Source organism: Cheilinus undulatus, linkage group 2 (genome assembly GCF_018320785.1).
Source record: "Cheilinus undulatus linkage group 2, ASM1832078v1, whole genome shotgun sequence".
Lineage (NCBI taxonomy): Eukaryota > Metazoa > Chordata > Actinopteri > Labriformes > Labridae > Cheilinus > Cheilinus undulatus.
In genome coordinates, this window is record NC_054866.1 from 53547402 (window position 1) to 53569749 (window position 22348).

The window sequence follows — 22348 nt, forward strand, 5'->3', positions numbered from 1 at the left end:
CAGACACGCCCACACCAACCTGGAGCAGATTTTACTGCCTCATTCTTCATGATTTTGAAGCTGAATCTTATAAACTAAGAGATGTTTGATTTGACTGAAATTTGACCTGGAGGTTCATAACAGAGTGACCGATCATACAACAAACCTAAATACAGGTTAATTTTCATTTTACAGGGTCTTTAATTTTGGCAGTTTACCATGCAAAAAGTGGTCATATTTTTCCTCAATTCAGGTTTTCAGTAGTCTTTAATTTTATTATTAATAGTGTGTAGGAACCTAATTTGTGCTCCTTTGCTTGTTGGTTTTATTTACTATTGTGTCATTTTATTGTGTTTTTCATTCTTGTAAAGAGTCCTTGAGTGTTAGGAAAGGCGCTCTCAAATAAAATTTATTACTATTATTATTATTAATAATTTTTCTCTTGGAGACTGTGGGTGATAATGCCTTTTTTAAGCTTTTGTGCTCTCCCATTATTATTATTATTATTATCATTATTATTATTATTCATTAAAATGACAGATTTTATTGTTTTAAAGCATGATGATTTATCAGCATTAGAAGAACTGTGAAACAACACAACATTCATGTTATTTTTCTAATTTATTTATGAAAAAATATATTTCTGGATTCTGAATGAGACATTAGGCACATTAACATAGACATATATACAATTCTCTTTCATAAATACAACATTATTTACAAAGGGCAAAATTAAATAGGAAAACTATCTTCTGCAGGATATGTACACATTGCATTGTTTTCTTAAATTAACAAAGAGAGTACGAAGACATGACTACACAGGAACAACACATATTTTTGGTATCAAATAGATAAAAAGAAAAGAAAGAAAGGGAACTTCACTGATGACTTTTTACTTTAAATATAAAATGAAAACAGCCGCAGCCGTGGCTGTGATCAGACTCAATCTTCAGATTGAGTTTTGGGAATGTTAAAGGGTGGCTGCAGACTTTTTTTTTTTTACTGATTCCTGTTAACTTGCTGTGGCAGCAGAGGTTCATATAGGCAGCAAGGTTTGATTCATAGAAAGGTAAACACCAACAGTCCGGGAATAGAAGTTCATTAGAAAACAGGAGGAGTTTGGTGAAACCAGCTCAGCTTGAGTTTAACAGTCCATACAAATGCTTTTCTTTAAAATTGTCAAAGCAAGGCGTTTTCATGAGCAGTGTTGGGGGAATTGAAGAAATCCTACAGAGCAGAGATTCCAAGTCCATGCTGATGTCCAAACTACATCATTTTCATTAAATAAATCTGATTGTTTGAAGAGTTTGGGTTGGACAGGAGATGCTGGTGAGTCCTGAGGCTATGCCAGTGGAGAATCATTGCATCTGAGTTCATGGATTACTTTTAGTTGTAAAAATAAAATGTTCAGAGTTATCAAAGTTATCTCCTTTATCCATACTTTATCATATAAGTTATCCACTACTCATAAAGAGAGACAATTATCTCTCCTTTGTCACCAAAATAAAGCAAAGACTATCTAAGAAGCGCGTGCCTCCTTCCAGTTTCTTGCAGGTAGCTGCAACCCTGCAGAAGCTAAACCTACAGCATGCAGCTGGCTTAGACTAAGCCGGCCTCTGCCTTGTTCATTTTCAGCCCAATAAAGTGCTGCAACGGTCATATCATCTGTTATCTGTTATTAGGCTGCAGAGTTTAACATTACAGGCTGTAAACTGTTCTGCAGAATGACACATGGGTATGTGGCCCAGTCGGCTTCAGGCCATTTTAGCACTATGATTGCAGAAGAGCTTCATCTTTAGGTAACCCAGAGGTGCTACTGTTGTTTTTTAGCAGCTGTCATCGTGTGATATAATGACTCACTTTTAAAAGTAGTGTTACCCAACACTGCTCATGAGGGGGGAATTCGGGAAACGGCTGATTGGATAGGTGATAGAGGGTCTAATTCTTCCTGGTTCACCCAAAACCTCTTCACACTGGGATTAGACCAGGATACGAGAATAAGTTCTGTCTACGAGGGCTTGGCGGAGGACTGGATCGGCACACCTGATCCATCTGCCATTAAAAAGGTGCTGATTCCAGTGGATAGGAATGGTTTTCCAAGGACTGTGGATAAGGATACACTCTCACTGGCTTTCAGAACAAACAAAATCCTCTCATCCTGAGTCCTGGATTAATGTCCCATTGAAAAAGAGGCACTTGAGAGTTCGTAGGACTGGATGTGATTGTAAAGCTGCTGATGTTCGTTTTCCTACAGGCCACAATGTGATGCATAACTTTCAAAGAACGGCGTGACGACAGAAAGCCAGACACAAACTCGTCATCTTCTTATGATGTGTGAGGGAATTTCTCCGTTCCTGTAAACAGGTCCTCCTGTGAGTTGATTAAATGCAGGGAACAATTGCTGTATTGATTGGGGAGCGTTGCTAAAGGCACCGGTGTCTCTGATTGGCGGACAGTTCCGATAATGTACGTCCTCTTGTTCACAAAAAAAAATCCAGATACACAGAAAAAAATTATATTAAGATTTAAAGTATAAAAAAGATAAATAGTGCAAATGATGCCAGACATTCAGTCTTTCCTCTTTTCACTACTCGTTCTTTTAAAATCATCCAAACAATATCAGTATCGAAGCAGAGGAGGATGAAACAAGTCCTTTTGTTCGGTCTCTTTCCACTGAGCAGCAGTTATAAATATTAAATAAAATGTGTGGAGATCAGATCCTCTGGGTTCTGGACGGAAAGTTTCAGGCCTTAAGCAGTAAAGTTCCTTAGCTGGCGGTCTGAGAACTGGAGGTTATACCTGAAAACGACACAAAGAAATAGCAGTTAGTCATTGGCGTATGGGAGGATCTTCCTCACAGTATTTGTATTTTCTACCTATTAAACTTCTTTTTCTTAAAAGTTAGCCTTTTACCCTCATGGAGCTAAAACACTGACAGTAATATCGACCATTAAAGTCAAACCAGTGGACTGTATTTTTCATTTTAGCTGAAATAAGGCTTGGACTAAAAATTTAGTATTCTATAAACATTTTTTGCTCATATTTTTAGGTGAATTTTCTACTTAATGTATAAACTGCCTTACTTTTAAACTGAGCAACTGGGCAGCAGGAAAAAAAATCATTTCAACAAAATCAGATCAAAACTTCTGAAGACATCTGCATTGAATATGTGCAAACGTATGTTTGAATGATTTTGCATGTTGAAATTGTCATTTATTCTACTCATCATTAAATACAAGTTTTAAAAAATATCAACTCATAATATAAGGCATGCAATACCAAAAATGTATGATTTTCAATTATTAAAAGACAACTTTATTAATTTATTCATAACTGGATGCTTTGCAACAAAAGCAATTTCTGTAGAGTGATTCAAGTCTTTACTTTGAAGTACTAACGTATTAGAATTAATTAGAATAAATATTAGTATAGAATATTATTAGAATAAAGAATGAATGACATGTGCCTGTTACATATCTACTAAAAAGGTTTTAGAAATGTTTAACTTATTCTTTTGGTTAGGTTTGGAGCACTTTCAGCTGATTGTTTAGTAGGAATTCTAGAGGATAAGAGAATAAAATGAACATTTATAAGGTACAAAAGTCAATTTCAGAACACCTGTAAACACAGTTTGGTTGATGGACAAGCCTTTCTAAGCTCTTGAGAAGTTTTGGACATAAACTAAAATCTTAACATGGGAAATTCTGACCAATGAGATGTCGGCCAACATGACAGGATTTTTGTGAGTGTGGTTTAAGTCAGAGATGTTTCCTCACCTCAGTAGCAAACACACACTGCTCCATCTGCTCTGGGATGATGAACACTGGGTGATACAAGCTGTCTTTCACAAAACTGAGAGGAGGTGTGATGATGGACGAGTCACACTTTCTACTGTGAGAGAGAGAGAGAGAGAGAGACGGAGGGTTGGTACAGCGGCAACAGCGAAGATTTAAATGACAGACTTTGTGAGAGACGTGGAGTAAAGCCGTCATCAGATACTTACAGGTCTAACTTGTTCTTGGCCAGGTGCTGCTCCTCCTTCGCCAGGTTACAGTCGGCCATTTTATTTTTAAACATGGCCATGCTGTCATCGCACTTCTCCACCAGAGCTGCGTCCTTATTGGACACTTTGAGATGCCCTCCGGAGATGAGGAAGGCCTCCTTCTCTCTTAGGCTGCCCAGCGGTGCTCCAGGTAAGCCGCCATTATTAGGACCGCCGCCACCAATCACCGCGTTGCGGTTGTTGACAGTCTCCAAGTCGTTTTTCACCGATGTAGACATGGCCAGCGCCCTGCCCCGACGGAGCTGGCGGAGAATGTGGACAGCGGCGCACATCAGAAGGCTCAGCGTCACCAGGCCAAGGGTAATAGCAGCGATCAGCGCTGGAGGGGAATCTGCATTCACAGGCGGTTTTATCGTTGTCTTGGTCACAGGGTACTCACAGCGAGCGCCCATAAAGCCTGTCGGACACTGGCACACTGGGCCGGTGAAGTGGGTGTAACAGGTGCCCCCGTTCTCGCACGGGAATTGGTTGCAGGGGCTGGTACGCACAGAGCAGTCCTTACTGGTGTAGCCTAGCGTGCAGGAGCACGTGTAGTCGTTGACGCCGTCGATGCAGGTGCCGGCGTTGCGGCAGGGGTTGCTGGCGCAGTCGTCGATGTTGGTCTCGCAGAGAGTGCCGGTGAAGCCAGGCCGACAGCGGCACATGAAACGCTTCCCAAGGTCCAAACACTGAGCGCCTGCAAGGGGAAAGAGACGGATGTTTGAGTTTAAAGGCAACTGGAGGTATTATGAGTGATGAGCAAGGCAACAAGAACAAAAGATGCTTTTTTTTTGCTCTGTGCAATAATTTAAAATCTCTAGTACAATAAATAAATAACAAAAATGATCTTTAATGAGCCTGTTGTGCAACGAAACTGTACATGTTCCAGCAGTGAAATGAGAAATTTGATTGCATTTCAAGTATGTGGACTGTGACACCCTGAGTGCTGTCTGACAGGATTATCCAAAGACTAAAATTCACACATGGAGAGTTGGTATAACATAAAGCGGATGGCTGGCAGTAATGTGCTGTTGATATGACGGAGGCTGCTTCTCACAGCTCTGACAAGTTAAAGAAGGAGCCAGTGGTTGGAAACATCCTAGAATAAAATGCGAGCTTACATTGGGCACTAGTTTGAGATGGAATTATTTCAGAGCCAACATTAACTGAGACTTTAAAGAAAGCATGCTAGAGCTGTTGGATATCTAATGGTATGCAAATAAAAAATCCGAGGACCGAGACCAGAACGTTGGGGAACGCCGGTCTCTTTACAAGCCTACAGAGCTGCATTACAAGTTGCTGAAAATGCCAAAGCTTAAAGCCAAGTAAAGTCTATTTTTGCAGAAACATAAAGGATCATAGAGGCTTGTAAAGTGAGGCAGAAAAATCCTAATCACTTGAATCCTCTAGAGACGAGAAGAGTTCAGAACAGACGACTATCGGGATGTAAGGGAGGACAGGGAGAGGAACGAGGGATGGAGGTGTAAAGAAGAAGGGAGGATGTCTGTTCTCACCAGGAGAGAAATGAGTGTTTGATTAGGAATCAAAACTAACAGAAGAAAACTGTCACAATTATTGATATCCAGAGAGTTTACAGTCCTTTAAATTATGCTTTCCAGCCAGGACATTTACTAAGAAAGAAAACAAGGACTCTCCTATTCTGGCAAACTTCTGGAGATGCTTTAAGTGGGCCTGTGGAGCAGATTTCAAGCCAAGTACTCAGTCTAAACATGACAATAATAGGCTGTGGAGTCAGCTCCATATTTGGCTGTGCTTTGCAGCTGCTGTGTTGCAACACTGCAAACAGAGCAGAGCAACAACCACCCAGTCAGCGGCTATGAGGGTTGTCTCTTTTTTTCAGTCTGTTAGGCTCACTAAGAGGCAGAAATGACTGCAGATAGGAGATAAGCAGGCTGAAGGGGAGTTTCTTCACGCTAATGAGGACCGGAGGGACGGCTGGAGGCTGGAGTGGGACCCTCAGAGACAAGTCCACTCAGCAGGTCGATGATAACTGACAGTTTGCTGTAGTGCTGCATGGTACAGTTTGTTTTTGGGATGCTGGTTCTGTCAGTGGAGCCGTCTGATCCTGATTATGAGTCTGGTTGATGTGAGAAGACAAACGGATGTCTGCCTGAGAAATAATCCTTATATACATTTCTGCTTTATTTCATCCTGATTCTTGTCTGCCTTTGCCGAAAACACAGACATGCCAGAACTCCTTAAAAAACTAATGAAAGGCAGACTTTAATCGCAGCTCATTTCTAAGCTAAGATTCTCTGGCATCCCCCAAGGCTCCCATCTAGGTCCTCTGTTAGTTTTAACAATAAGATGTGGTGCTAGAGTTTACATCTGACATAACTGACCTAATTAAGACTGACATAAAAGCAGGCTTGCAGATCAAACATCTTAACTTGACTGCAAAGATGCTTTCAGGGCAACAAGCCTCAGGCTGATGTGAAGTAAATCCTCTCTCTTATAGTCTGCACAAGTGCCAAGAACTTGCAGATTCTACACATGAAAGTAATGCGTGCTTGTAAGAAGGGAAATCAATCTTGAAACTGGTGGTATTTGGAGGGAAATTGTTTCTTTAGTGATGAAACCAGACTGTAATTAGCAAAAAGCATTCGCAGGCTGCATTCTCTTGTAAAACATTCCTACGGTGCACGAAATGAACCAGGCACATCCAGAGAGAGACAAGCCTCGTACTTAAACATCCTCAGCCCCATGCTGACAGCTTTATCAGCCTGAGAAAACACTACCAGCTCTGGATGTCTGCCAAACATGGCGGGACGAGAGCGAGAAAGATTGAGAGAGAGAGAGGCTGAGAGGTCTGGACGTCTCCACAGCTACTGCTAAAAACAAGCTTGTTTACAACGGCAACAATGAGAGCTGCCAGGCTGGAGGTGATAAGACATGTTTGGAGGCTCCTGCGTGACAATCAAGGAGCCTATCTGCCCTCTGATACACAAGCATGCACTCACTGCAAGGTATGAGGCGTCCTTTTTTACATTTATTGGTGTAAATTTAATCTGCCCTTCACAGAACAAATAAAAAAACTTAATGATATATCTCTGTCACTAAGGGTTATCTTAAATAACCATATCATCCCTTGAATGAGTGTAAATTTGCAGAAACATGCAAAGAATTTGATCTGAGTTTAACTGACTTTCATTCTCTCCTGTCCTCCAGATGTCTGCACATTAGTGAAGTTCCAGATGTAAACCTCCCGCTGGTTTGATTCACACTGCTGTCAGTTTTCAAATCTTGATCTTTTATAACATAATCCTTCAGCCAGATGAAGGATTTTAGAAAGCCAAAAAAAAAAAAAAAGCTGAGCTGCACAAAAACTCTTTATTTTTGCAGCATTTGTACTTCATCTCTACCCAGCTCACAGCTGTTCTCACCAAACTGGACGATGTATGCATAAGCTGAAAAAAAAAAAGCGTCTTTCCTGCCAGTTTTACAGCACAGAACAATGTGTCCACACAGTGTGAATAACAAAAGACAACTTAATGATTTCCAGGAACATGCAGGATGTTCACACTTCATTTTTGACTAGTAAGTTCCTGTTTTTTTTCATGCTGCTCACTTTTGATAATTTTGATTTAAAAAAGACTACTGCAGGTTAAAGTCAGGACCTTTTTTGATGCTCTGCTCAAAGACAGGCCCTGTAGTCTGAATCCAGAGATCTGAACCAAACAGAGCTGACTCCGTGGCTCCCAGGAGGATTGCGATTGGCTGCTGCACCAAGAGAGCTCTGAACCAGTCACTGAATTCTGCATAGTAGAAATTTCTGCTGGAGAGGTCTATCTTTGTGATCCTCAAGACAAATGCAAGCATTCCTGTTTGTGATTAGAATTATTTCAGTTTTTCTTTCTTTTAAAGTGTGAAAATGTTTGCAGATGGTTTCAGAAAATGGACTGGAGGCGTTTCAAAGGCTTTGCACTGAACTGAACCTATTTCCATATAATGAAAGAAGAAATCGGTGCTATAATTTGATTGAAAATTATTTCCAAATTGAGTTTGCAGTGGTTTCCATTTGATTTGTATGTTGTTGCGTAAACATCCTTTAAGCTTATTTGGCATTCTGAGGAACTTGTGCACACACTGGAAAGCTATGCAAGGATTCAGGTCTGTAGGTACCGGTTCTGAACATTTTTCTGCACAAATTAAGATTCCTCATGTGTCTCAGTCAGCCTGCATCAATGCCTCTGCAGCATTAACAATGGCGCTCCACAGGGCTCACATGCTGGGCCACTTCTCTTTGGATCTGTGATGTTAAAGTGGCATATGTGTCTTCCTTTATGCAGACGACACCCGGCTGTACAGCTTTACCCAGCTTTGCAGTCCAGCTCAGTCGGGATAAAACAACTTAATGCAAACCTCAGGAAATACACTGATGTTTGATTTAGAGACAAAAACTCAACTTCCAATGATGTATAATCAGCCAGTGTTTCAAAAACAAGTGAAAATGCCACAAGAGTCTGCATAAAAAATGAGTTTTTCTTGATTTGCTAAGATGAATCTTTGCATGAATGTCCAGTTTAACTTTCGTTCTAATTTCATTTTAAAACGATTATTAACAATGCTTTTCTTCTAAATTGTTTGGAATTGACTGACTGTGGATGGACTGATAACTGATTAAATATTTGATAAAGGCTTTACAGTCATTCAGGCAGATTTCACAGAGTTGCAAAACAACAATGGAGGCGTCAGGGTGCTTCCACAAAAGCAGAACTGAGTGAAGAAAGAGCAAAGGCATTGCTGCTATGCTCGATAAACTGTGAATAAATGGTTGCTTCACACCTGAATATCTTTGCAAACTGATGCTGATGGATCCAGTCAGTGAGAGTGTAGATCATTCAACAGATTAACAAGAAAAGAGGCCATGCAGGTTTCAAAAACTTTGCAGTCCATGAAAAAATCTGGAGAGGAGCTTCCTGTTTTTGTTCCTTTGATTAAACTGCACAATAAGGCCGGGAGTCCTAGTTCAACTAAACAACAAGTGGATTAAGGATTAGATCATCCAAAATCGACAGCAATCAACTTTTCCAGCCTACCCCTGAAGCTTTACTTATTGTCTAGTACTCGGTCTGCTTTTATTTTGCAGCTGATGATAAATACAATGACAAAAACACACCATATCAGCAGAGTTAACCTGTACGGATAAACTTAAGGAAAAGGAACAGTTGTGGATTATATGCACAGAGAAGCAACTTTATAAAATGAATGCAGGCCAGAACTGCAGACACCTTGCAGATGAAACCTAAGTGAGCGATTTTACCTGCCATTCATGTCTCCTCCATCTGTGACAGGAAACATGAACTCTGAAGCACAATGCAAACATGTAATGCTCATGTTCTCTGAAAATAGATCATGTGCATGTGAGCATCAACAACCGCCTGCAGCCAAGCTGCAGGCAAAAAGCCAAGATTCTTCAAGGTGCATGAACAACCTGGGCCGTTTTGCTGGAGATGAATGAATCTGATATCACAAAGTGCTCCAACGCCGGCTCCCTGCATGTCTGAGCTTTCAGAGAGTCACCGACTGTCACTGGGCTGTAACGGCCGTCTCCAGTCAGCTTCACAGCTCATTGTTTTCTAATCACAAATCAGAGAAGTTTGGTAACCCAGCAGGCGACTGCTGACAGGATTGTCCCACAGAAGACAGATCAGATCCACCACTGTGTATTTTTATTCCTTTTTAAGCTGGTAACATCAGATTCATTCAGAAAGTTGGTGCACTACACTCTTCAACCAGTCTTATGCAGCTTTTTACTTGACTTTTTTAATCTTTTATCTTTAATTTCATTCTATACAGCACATGGGATTTTAATCACCAGTTACTGGGCATAAATTCGGGTGAACATGGCTCTGATCACATCAGTGTTGCTCCGCAAGATCTGTTTAAGTCTCCATAAGAAACTCTCCAGGTTGAAACTAAAACAGTCAAAGAAGTAGAGAAGGATTTGGAAGCAGTTCTCTTTGGCCCTACACCAGTGTCAGTGAGATCAAAGCTATGGATCCCGACGCTGCAACCTCACCAGCAGCCACAGCATCGAGACGTCCCACTGCTGCAGCATCTGATCCTGCTTCAGGTCCTGAAGACCTCTGGTCAGAGCTAAAGACAAAGCCTTAGTGAGCTCTACTCCATATACACCATTGCGTAAACCACCTTGGCTTGTTGGTGGCCACAGAAGAAGAACATTAGCATCTTTTATCATCATGATCTGAACCTCATGCCATCCAGCTGCAGAATCAGTACAACATTTCTAACTTTAGAGACTTTCCTTCAGCTGTGCAATAAGATTTGACGGCTCTCTCGGAGACCTCAGTGACCATCGCTTCACAGCAGCTGTCCTCTGTCAGCAGCTTCCTAACGGCATCAAACATTGGCGCTCAAAGGAATTCTGTAGTGAGGGAACTCACAGCTACCCCGGTGCTAAGGTGAAAGGCATTCTAGAGAGGTTACCCAACCTTCAAGCCAAAGATTCCCACACTAGGAAAACCACTATCCATGCCGCCTGCACGGATATCTCCAGCCAGACTTAAAAGATGTTGAAACAGTATTTTAGTAGGCTCCTAAATACACCAGAAGAAAATGCAATCATGCTTTTATTTCTGGTAGGTTCAGCTATTTCTGCAAGACTTAGCCTGCACACATGGCTCCGGACTGCCATAGTTTTTATTGATAATTAGATTTTTTCTGGAAAAATCTGTCATTATATTCCTGACATGGCATCCACCTAACCTGCTTTGCTGCGCATGTTTTGAAGAACATACTGATGTCTCACGTCAGTGATTTTCTCCTTCACCACTACTGCGAGTCCTGCTCACCTTACAGCAGCTCAAAGGAACCCCACCTCAACAAAAAGACCACTCTAAGGACAAGAAGTGCAATAATGGACCTGTAGCTCAGTTCTGTTTGTTAAAACATCTCTGAAAACCACTCAAACAGAGCTGCTAATCACTCCAACATGTACTATGTTGTGCATTTGCTACTTGCAATTAACTTTACAGGAAGTAAACTTGCATTGGCTAATAATGTTGCAATGTTGCAAATAATGACTTTAGCCTGAATGTGTTCTGATCATGCAGGCCTAGGATGGAAATACTCTGTTTAAATGTCAGAAGTAGAGTGCTAAAAATAGATTTTATACGAATCTGAGCGTCACGAACTGATCTAAATATTCTATGGCTAACGAGCACAACCAAAGACTGTGACCTATCATAAGACGGTTACAGAATGAAGCTGTGTTATTAAACTTAACTGGAAATGATAAAATCCAAAAATTAGTTCAAGTTCAGATGAAATGCATAGCTGATTTTCATGCAAAACATATTCATTCATAGTAATGCTTTCCTCTTTGCACCGCTCAATCTAGCTGGTCTACTTCCAAAGTATGCAAACTCTGAGTCACAGCAGACTTATGTCTGGATCGGCTGTCAAATGACTTCTCTCAAAAAACCTCTGAACCTGAAAAGCTGAAAGGGAAAGAGCTAAAGCAACACATTTTAGAGAACATACAACACAAGCACATCAGCGGTGGCGTGTTCTTACAGGGCATCAGCGAATCCCTCGCATTAAAGCCATCTTGTTTACAACCAAGACACATTTTAGTAACCTCTAAGTAACATTTTAAGTATAATTTGCATTCCTGAGCCAAATCTGTTTGGCTCCCTTGAGAGACTTGGGCTTAAAGATGGATCTGATGATTTAGCTAATAAAACGGAGACAATGCATGTCAATGAGCCAAAGAGACAGATGATGAGAAAGACTGGCAGCGTTGCAAAAACAAATACTCTGCACTGATAAAGAAAAAAGCAAATTAATCCATAGCTTAATTCACTCTCAGTAAAATAATCATGCTTCATTTCATTCTTACTGTGCTGTGACTAAAAATAGTCTCTGACCAACAAGTAATGCCTGATCTCCAATCACCATTCTATCACAGCAGGAAATACTTCTGCGCTCCCAAACAAGGCTGCAAGTTTTACTGAAGTCTGAGCGTAGTTTACATCAGACAGAATGATTCTTTTCCCCTACAGAGGAAGAGGAATTTAGCACTTTTAACCAGGATTATTCCCAAAGTCTGAAAAGCTGCACAACTACCGACCAATCTCTGACTTTTATAGTGTGTTGAAGGTTTTTAAATCAGCAATTGCACAACCTCTTATCTGTAAATAACTCTGCCAACCCCCATCACTGCAGGATCAGACCGGGTCATACCTGATCCCTGTGGCACCATATCTGCAGCAACCTTTGTCTTTAAGGAGCTCAGCTGATAAAGACTGAAAAATGTGCAGCCCTCTATTAGATTTGATATGGTGGATCATCTTATCTGATTAATAGACTGGCTTCTATTGGTTTTAATGAGACTGGCTCCACAACTGTTTAATAAACAGAACACATAAATGTTACTCCATCTGAGGCGTTCCTCAGGGCTCCATCCTTAGCCCACTTCTATTTACACTGTAGATAAATGATCACAAGAACTGTTAAACTTATCTTAATGATGATGATACAGTATTTTACTCCACTGCTCCCCCACAGCTCCAGATTGGTTGTAGCTCTTGTTCATCTTAACTAATGCTAATGATCAGAATCTGTCTTTTAGGAGGCACATTTCATCCTCAAGTGGAAAAATAAGACTTAAACTTGGTCAGTGAAGTCAGGACCTTTAAACGTAGTTAGAGAAAGTCCAGTTTAAAATGCATGGAAGTGTGAGCACTAAATCTGACTCAACAGGTGATGAAGTAGCTAGTAGTAAACAGCTGATCAGACTGGGCGTTCTGAGCGTGCTCCACACTTTCCATGCCTGGCTTTGGATTGGGGTAGACAAGCATAAATGCTGCGACTTTCAGGCATAGGAGTCTAGAATCAACTCCATGACAGCAGGACAGTCAATCAATGACTGAAACGTTCACGACTCGCTGAAATGTGAACCAATTTTCAAGTTGATCCAGGATCCTTGATGAAACCAAAAATGCAGGTTTTCATGCCAAAACACTCCAGCTATTATCAGACAGTTGTGATTTTATATTTCAAAAAGTAACACTTGCATTAAAGGCAATTTGGTACTGTTTTTGCCAGGAAATACTAGTCTGTCTGTCTGTGTTTTTCATGAATGAACAAGATCATAATCGCAAAAATATACAAGTTTGTATGCAAAATGGGGGAATGCTCTGTCTCTTTAAATAAAGGTAGAATTATCTCACAGCTAAAGAAGCCTGAATGCTTTTCATGTGTAGATATGATCCATGAAGCACCAGCTGACCCTGGAGGACACCACAACCTCCGTCCTTTCTCTGGTGAATGCCACATTTGAAAATCAGCGCTTATTCTACACAAGGTTACCAACCTCCATAGAGAATGAAAGCTATCCTTCATAAGGTAAGGTATTCTAACACTGCTAGGTATCCTGGATCGTTAACACGTGTCGGACGTTTGTGGATACACAACAGTCTTGGAAATTGAATTACATCTCAGTGAGTTATGAATATTTTAAGCATCGTAGACCTGCCTTTATGAACTGCAGCTTTATCTGAAAGATGCACGTCGCCATCTGGCGCCACGGAGGCAGCTCTGCTCCCATCGATAAATCACTTCTCCTGTTGTAGGCCGGGGCAAGGCCAGTAGTCCGGTTAAATCGGCTTCACAGTCTGCAGACTGAGTAAGAAACGAGAAAAGCCTGCCAGTGTGAAACCCTCTCTGCTGCATGCTGCCTCTCTCTGCTCTCTATGAATGAAGCCCAGCATTCTGCCAGTCAAGAGAGCACTCATCGGTAAGCTCTGTCTTATATTCTCTTGTCTAGATGTTTTTTCAACTGAACAACCAGATCTCAAAACTGTGCCGCTTAAAAACACCGAGCTTTTTGGGGAAGAGTTTCCAAACGTCGGTTCAGCTGCCCTCTTTGATTTCATTCTGTGTTTTGAGAGTGCCAGCGTTCTAACTCCTCAGAGAAACTGTAGCAGTTTTACAGAGTGAAAACGCAGATATGAACATTGTTTTTAAGTTTGATCGTTTATCTGTGCATTCATTTTAACAGCATCCTCATGTTTATATTTGTTGACTTGGTAAAGAGGCCTCGGCCTCAGTCGGTCCTTCCTAGCAAAGCAAAAGATAAATGAAATATAACATAGAATATACAGGCTGGTTTCACTGACAAACTGATTCATGAGGATATTTGCAAACCAGATCACCATCGGCACGGCAATCTTTCATTTTCACTACAACCAGCACACTTAGAATTTTATTTGCACCGCATGCACCAGCTCAGTGCTGCCCATGCTTCATTTAAGCTGCTGATAAGCTCAACTGAGATCCCGTTTTAGCTCTATGTGCACAAGATTCACATTGCAGGAGGACACCTGATGATTGGGGTGGTAAGCACCATAGGTTGGTGTTTAGTGTGGAGCATTTGCACTGGAGAGAAGAGATCTAACTGCTTGAATCAAAGGTGTTTTGATTGAAAAACACTGTAGTGCTGCACATTCTTGTTTTTAAGTTTTGTGCTAAAGAGACGATTAGGTTTTCCCTTACATTTTGCAAGTGGCAATGCCTGTATTTACACATATTATTCAGCAGTGCATACATGAGATAAATAAATCAACAGTAAAGCTTATTTGCAGATCATTTTTATTTCTATTCTTTTTTTATTGGATGTAATCACCGTGTGTGATCAATAAACTAGTCACTAATCCCCCCTTTGTCTCCATCAAGCTCACACTTCATGTCAGCTATTTGAAGCAGTGATTATTTGGTTTTTCTTTAACCTTTCTGGTATAATCTCAGTTCTGTTTTGGATAAATAAAGATCAAATCAAATGTGCTAAACAGCACCCGTTACCTGTGTAAGCAGGTGCATGTGCAGGTGTGACATGTTGTGTTCAGTAACTCCTCATTTTGATGATTTTCTGCAGACGATTGAGTCTGTCGATGTTAGTTATGACAGCAATTATACAATAATCCTCACTGATCACTTCCTCTGATTACCAAACGCTGTTAAAACCTAAGTCATGATGTTTCGGCAAACTTATGGCATGTACAGCTCAAGATTATAGAAATAAATCAGACATCATTAGAGAGAAGTGGTAGTAGTCTAGGAGGGGGAAGTGCTGCTGGGATTAAGACCAGTAAGGTGTGTGGATGTATATGGACAGTAGAGGTAAGTTAAGCTTATTAAAGTCATTTTTAGCCAAGTGCTGAAATAAGTTGAACAGAACAATCTATATAGGTCAAAATGTTTGTTTACGATTTACACAGCCTCTGTTTTCAAAGCAAAAAGCTATGAAAAGCGCTACTATCAGCCCATATGGATGATAATTTAGGAGTTACAGACATGGTTCATTCATATGGGATTAGAGTAAAGATGTCCTCTGCAAAATTACGGCTAATTACCAGAGGTCTAAAGGTAATATAAACCCTATGAATTATGCTTTTTGAGTTGCATATATGGCATCACATTTCAGGGTGTTGAAAAAGGAAATAAAGCTACAAAAATGTAACCGAAAAGCAAAGAAGGCAGCGGCATACCGTTAGCGCAGGGGTTGCTGCTGCACTTGTCTATCCTCTTCTCACAGTTGGAGCCCGTGAACCCAGCCAGGCAGCGGCAACTATATCCGCCAGCGATGTTCTCAATGCAGGTTCCTCCGTTAAAGCAAGGCCCGTCAGCGCACCTCATTGCGCTGATTTCACAGTTCTTCCCGTAGAATCCCTGAGGGCATGCGCAGGAGTAATCGCTGATCAAATCCTGCAGGAAAAACCAGAGGGCAAACAAGGTGAGGAGGAGGGATAGTGAATCTTTTTGGAGGAACTTAAAGAAAGTCAGCCTTAAGGTTTTTTTAAGCTCATTTGAATTCAGTGAATACAAACGGCGACAGCACTGTCAGACCCAGGGCAAGGACTCACCTTGCAGCTGCCTCCGTTCTTGCAGGGGTTGCTGTCGCACTCGTTTGTCTCAATTTCGCAGTTTTTGCCGGAGAACCCTGGTCTGCAGGTGCAGGTGTAGCTGCCCTGGCCGGTGTTGGTGCATGAAGCATCGTTCTGGCACGGCTTATGGTTGGTGCAGTAGTTCAGGTCTAGAGTCAAAAAGGGCAAAAGTAACAGCGAGGTTAGTTTGATGGACCCAATCATTGTCATAACACAGATGCATAATGCTGCAGGAAACATCAGCCATGTATGCTAGTGTTGTGTGTTTCATTTGAGCTCTAAAATGAAAATACAAGAAGTCAATGAAGACAAAAGTTAAAACTATTCAAGATTTTGGCTGATATAAGGACAGTTTCCCCCTCTGATCTCAGGGATTTAGTCTTACACATGGTAAACCGTACAGCATGTTGGTATCGTACAAATTGTTTTCTTGCTAATACTGCATCCTCTACAAAAACAGAAGCACCACTGGTGCACTGACTAAATTTCCTGGCATGCCTTTTCTTTTCATTTTAAATTATTTGGCTCCAACACCTCAAACAGTATTTGAATGTGCACACTGGCTATTTCTCTTTTCACCAAAAACCTCATAAAATTAACAGGCCTCAATAGACTCTTCAATTTTCAGGCCCCGTGTGTGATTCTGCAGAAAATCTGCTCATGTTTGAACATCAGTGACAATTAAACAAACACGATCCTGTCCCACAAATGCTAATTCAGAACATGCACCGTTCAAATTCATGGAAATGCATCACAACAGAAAAGACCTGTGCAAAAACAAAAATGACGAAGCATCACTAAGAGGAAGCGTTGGCATCAGCACTGGGATGTGGCTCAGCTAACTGCAGGCAAAGACACAGATGAGGTCAGATAGCTAGAGGAGACGGGGAGTCGCTAACTGACATGAGATGCCATGGACTGCTCACTCAATTTGTTGCATATGTAAGGGACTAGGGCAGAGCACCGTGTACCAGCAAGATCTCCAGGAGACATGGGATGAATTTGACTTCACATGTTTTTGATTTGAGTAAAACCATGCTTCCTTTAAGGGACAAAAACTTGAAGGATCTCATTTTGGGAAGATGGTGCTGCACAAGAAGCTAATTAGCTTGTAGCTTGTTTACAGTGGTTGGAAGTTAATGAGAGCTTTAAAAATTGAGCTGGACGGGAAAAATGCTTTTAGTGGTTTCCACATCATACGAAGGACTCATAACTGATTTCATCGCAGCCTGACAGAACACAGTTTAAGCACAGATGTGGCCTCACAGTGCTTCAGTGAGAAGTAGAAATCTCTAACACAGTAACCTGGAGTAACCTCAGATTCAAGGTGAAGAACATGGAAGACTGGGAGAGGACCAAGGATGGAGCCCTGAGGTACACCACGGGCCGTTCTAGCAGACAAGGAGCTTTTTAAAAGTTAAAAGACCCTCCAGCTTTTCTTTAAAAGTTTGAAATAATAAAGACTAAGTTTTGTGTGAAAGCATCCAAAGATAAGCCTGTAACAGACTCTTAATCAGTAAAATTAGTATTACTCATGATCTAATTGCATTTTTGCATGAGCATTTCTCTAAATTCACTGTTTAAACTTCATTCTGTCTTGCCCTGTAACAGATTAAGATTTAAGAATAATTATTCATATTTTTGGCTTTTCAAACTCATCATCATCAACACATTCAATGCAGCCAAACTCGGTAGATGGATTTTTAAAGAAACTTTAAGTTGCATTTCATATCGTCAGCCTACAAAAAAGGCACTGGCAGAGATCAGAAACTCGTTGCCATAGTTACCTTGTTAAGTGACGACGCATCATCTGCCATTTCATTCAGTGTTTTTCTAATCGTTGAGTCGTAACTCTTGAAAACGTCGGGCGATTCGAAGATTAGGCACAAAATATGTGCAATTGATTAGAAAGTCAGTGCTCAGAGATGCACAATTCTTAGGCTGTGCTGCGTTCATGACGGTGGGGGAAAAGAGATCAGAGAAAAATTTAATCGTAGAAAATGACTGCAGGTTTTAGCACTGTAAGTCTAAATTTCTATGATGATAAAATGACTGGCAACAATGTATAGTGGCACAGATTTACTGGAATCTGTCAGAGATACGAATATCACATGGTAAAACCTAAAAACAGAGATGGAGTTTATTGCAATGATTTGGGTTTCTGCAGAAAATTAAAATTAGTCATTATAACTGTGTGCGTTTAGGCTTTTATACAGCAGTGTGTCTGAGGTCAAACCCACCTTGGTCACAGTACAGACCCCCCCAGCCCTCCTTGCAGTTGCACTGCCAGGGCTGCTGGCAGGTCCCGTGCAGGCAGCCGGGGTGTCGGGCGCACTCATCGCAGCGCTCGCCCTGCCAGCCCTGCCGACACACACACTCCCCGGGAGACTCACAGAAGCCATGCTGCTCGCTGCACCCCGCTGTACAGATGGCTGATGGGAGGGAGGAGGAGAGGGGAGGGAGGGAGGAAGAAGAGGGAGAGAATTAGGGCTAAAATCCCAGTCACTGATACTGAGATCATGATTATGGACCAACAGCATGTGCATCACATACATTCATGAGATTTAAACATCATAACACTCTGAAAAACTGGCAATAAAAGAACATAAATGCATGAAAATATGCATAAATAAAAACAACAAATCCAGTGTGTTATAGGGCGGTGTAGAGGAAAATAAAACCGCAAACACTGAAATATTTAAACTGAGAGTGTGACACGGCAGACAGCATGGTCATTTTATCACCACTGTCTTGTTTTCATGATCGTGGGACTCTGAAGAGAATATCACCACAAGTGCATGTGTGTGTGTGCCGTGTTCTTCCGTTCAAATAAGAAAACAACTGTCTTCCCCTTATGGGCCCCAAACACACACAAACACACACTCACAGCCACACACACAACTCCCCTGTAAGTGCTTGTTAAGTACTCGACGAAGCAGCTGGCCTGCACAACAAAAGCAACACATGCCGTCTCTTTTCACGCAAGGCAGCGCACATTAAGCTCCAGCGCGTGTCCCTGTTAAAGCAGGCGGGCCAGGGGCCGACTCTGGGGGCCCATTGTTGGGCTCAAAACAAAAGGAGCAGACCTCAGAGCCAACACACACACACACGCTGGAGACGACAGAAGCTCTAAGATCTTTTCTTTTTTTTTTGTTCCTCCACAGCCACCAGAGCTGGCGATGGCGTTGACAACTGCTTGACTTAACAATTTCAAGGCCACTGGACAAAAAAATGAAGCGCCAAGGGTCCTATTCTTCAACCTCCCCCTCTGACAACCTCCTCCCTTCCAATCCCAAGAAACGTTGGGATAAAAATGGAGGGAGAAGAGGAGGAGGAGGGGTCAAAGTACTGTTAGAAAGATTTCAGAGCCAAATCTGAGGCTAACGCTGACTTTCAGTGCTGCAGAGAAACTTCACATATCAAAGCTCCCTGTTGTTTGACCTCATGAATTAGGAACAAAAAGCACCAAAAGCCAAAATAAACTCACTTTGAAGCAGTGCAAACAATCTTTGAGCCATCCATGCCTGTAAAAGCTAAGATTTTTGAGATACTGTTGCATAAACTTGACTTTGAACATCACTAAGAATGGAGGAGGACCGAGGACAGAGCCTTTGGGTGCACCACATGCCATCATATTGGAGGATTTTATCATAATCTGTCTGAAATTACTGCAAATAACTGAAAATACCTCCAATATGATGACTGTTTAAAGGAATATTCTGCATTGTGCATCATGTTAAAGTGCATGAAATTTCAGAGAGGCTTTCAATGATGTGAGGAAAACATCAGCAAGAAACACTTACGATCCGAGCAGTACTCGCCCCTCCAGCCCTCCTGACACTGCCGGTTCCCATCCTCATCACAGGTGTAGTGTCCAAAGGTGTCATTACGTGGCCTGCAGTAGGCGGAGCACGCCTCGCCATGGTAGAACTCGTTGCAGACAACGTGGTAAGAGTATCTCAGTTCGCTCTGGTCCCCAAAGTGAACATCCTGGGACCACTCCTCGCCAACAGTGAGCCTGCGACGGGTCGCCAGTCGGCTGATGAGGTTGTTCTGGTTCTCTGGATTAAAAAAAGAGAAGTGATGGTGAGGGAAATATTCTGTTTGGTGGATGATTTAGCACTTTAAACATGGTCTGTAAGATCCTATAATTGTGTCATAGTAGTAAAAGAATGCATACGCTCCTTAAAATAGCTCATCAGGAGTGATGTGTCAGTGAATGAAGCATTTCCTGTAAGCTAGTGATATCCACATGTGATGTAAGCTGAGTCTGAACGTCTCAAAGAAAGTTTGACCATCCTTCATATCATAAAATCATTAAAATGTAGCAAACAGGAATGCAAACAGGCATTAAAAGCTCATTAAACGAGCTTGCGTTCTCTCCTTTACTGTTTGTGCTCAGAGGGAAGCAGCGCCTCTGTCGCCGTCTAGCGGTGGAGCAGTGGGACTGCAAAGCAGTATTTACCTGTAGACCCGAGTCCAGAAGACTCCGCGTTCCAGGCTTCAATGATGAGAGAGAAAGTCCCCTATGAGACAGAGAGGAGGTTAGTGATCAGAGAGTGAGATTGAAGGTTGCACGTTCACGTTTACGCATGTTTGTAAGACAGTTTGCGTTCTTTCGCTTTTATTTCGTTCTTATGAAGATTCTATGCGATTTGCAAGTAAAGAAACCCACGACAGGGAGGAAATCTTGCGTGAAATGTTGCTGCGTAATTTGGATTCAATGGATGCACGCGTAGACAGAGGTGCTGGGAAAACTAGAGGCATGCAGGTGTGCCATTTTTGTGGTGGTGGTTCAGTTTTGTTTCTATGGATATTTTCTGCGTTTTAACAGCAGAATAATTCAGTCACGTGGAGGAAATTTAACTTTCCAGGACATGAAATGTTGCTGCGTAATCCGGCTTCAGTGGTTGCATGTGCAGTCAGGGGTAGGGCGCTTCATTAGCATGACCTTTAGGTGTTACAATTCGGCCTTTTGAAGAGACAGCGTGTGATTTTCGTCACCTACCGGCCACTTGAAGTGGAACGGAACCCTGATGGGCGAACTCTCGGAGATGGAGTTGGAGTCTGCCCCGAAGATTTCTGTTAGCGCAGTTCCGTACGTGCACGGAGGCTCCGGGTTGATGACGTCCTGCGAGTGCTTGAGGCACACGCGAAAAAAGATCTGGCAGTCCCGGGACTGGTGCCGACAGACGCCGCGGGAGCTGCTGAAGGAGTCGATCTTCAGCTCGAAGACACCGGAGGAGAGAGCCTGAGGAGGGGATGCATGAAAAAACAGACCAGGTTAAATATTTGTCTAATTCCAATGCATTTTATCCACGTGTAAAGCTCTGACAGCCCTGGACAATGACCAAATACAGATAAAAAAAACACTACAGCACGTGTATACACTTTGAAACAATAAAACAGAAGATAAAGAGGAACCACTGAAAGACTCAGCAGTTGTGTGTTTGAATGAAAACACACAGAAACATGCACACACAATCCATCCACTGCCTCCAGCGCTGGAAACGTTCACTGTTATTAACTTGTCATGTATTTCTGCAGGCATTCATGACTTCGTTAAATTATGACCTTTTTCTAATAAACCAACCAGAAATACATGAAATCAAAGTCTTCGTTCCTGCAGAAGAGAGGCGGAAAGAGGACGCGCGTTGTGCGTAAAATGCGCACGTCTCCAAATTTCGCCAAAGCAGAGCAGAAACTACGACAATAGTTTCCATGGTTGAAAGAAAGGGCAGAAAAATAAGAATTCAAGGACACAATCAGAATATTAACTGCCCATTCTTCCCTGCAGGCCCTGGTGACTTCTTCGATTTCTCTGGTGAACCAACTACCACTAAGGTACAAGCAAGATTAGCCTAGTAAAAGCGTACGTCTCCAAACCTCACCAAAACAGACTAGAGGTGGACAAACAGGCCGTGCTCTTGATAAAAACGTGCTGTCAGTGATACTCACCGTGTGCGCGGAGACAAACAGCAGGAGACACGATAGTAACAACCGCGCCATGACGTGTGGGCACGAGCGTCCAGGGCAGAAAGCACCACAGGTCCAAAGAATAAGTGCGTAAAATCCAGAACAAATCCAAGGGTTAAATCGGAGAAGCAGAAATTAAAAAAAAATCTCCAAAGAGGATCAAAATGAAGTCAGAGGATCAGTCAGTGTTGGCGTCTGTTGGAGCGGTGTGTGTGGAGGGAACTCTCAGTGTCAGATCCGCTGTGCTGCTGAACTCTGGACTGTGGCAGCTGCGCTCACACCTCCATTTATACCGAGGAGGAGCAGAGAGGCGGGGGAGGAGTGACGGGGGTCGCTGCAAGAAGTGTTTACCTGCAGAGGGAAAGAGATCTCCTCTTGATAGGGCTGGGCGACACGGACCAAAAACAACCTGGGGTGGTTT

General features: G+C 42.1%; 1 protein-coding gene across 1 annotated transcript; it reads right to left on the reverse strand.

The window, feature by feature from the left end:
- Positions 1-627: 627 nt before the first annotated feature.
- On the reverse strand, positions 628-22172 carry dlc (deltaC). Its single transcript, XM_041812313.1, has 10 exons — positions 21910-22172; positions 20960-21202; positions 20417-20477; positions 19755-20012; positions 18192-18383; positions 15931-16100; positions 15556-15772; positions 3983-4718; positions 3756-3870; positions 628-2778 (listed from the first exon to the last, which is right to left on the reverse strand). Exons 1-10 carry the CDS (start codon positions 21958-21960, stop codon positions 2773-2775), a joined length of 2049 nt encoding a protein of 682 aa, XP_041668247.1. The 5' UTR covers positions 21961-22172; the 3' UTR covers positions 628-2772.
- Between the last annotated feature and the right edge of the window lie 176 nt (positions 22173-22348).

Coding starts and splice junctions, on each gene's coding strand:
- dlc (XM_041812313.1), bottom strand. CDS start 21,960: ATGGCGCGGTTGTTACTATCGTGTCTCCTGCTGTTTGTCTCCGCGCAC. Junction 20,478..20,959: donor CGTTCCACTTCAAGTGGCCG/GTAGGTGACGAA, acceptor TCTGTCTCATAG/GGGACTTTCTCTCTCATCAT. Junction 3,871..3,982: donor GCCAAGAACAAGTTAGACCT/GTAAGTATCTGA, acceptor TCTCTCTCACAG/TAGAAAGTGTGACTCGTCCA.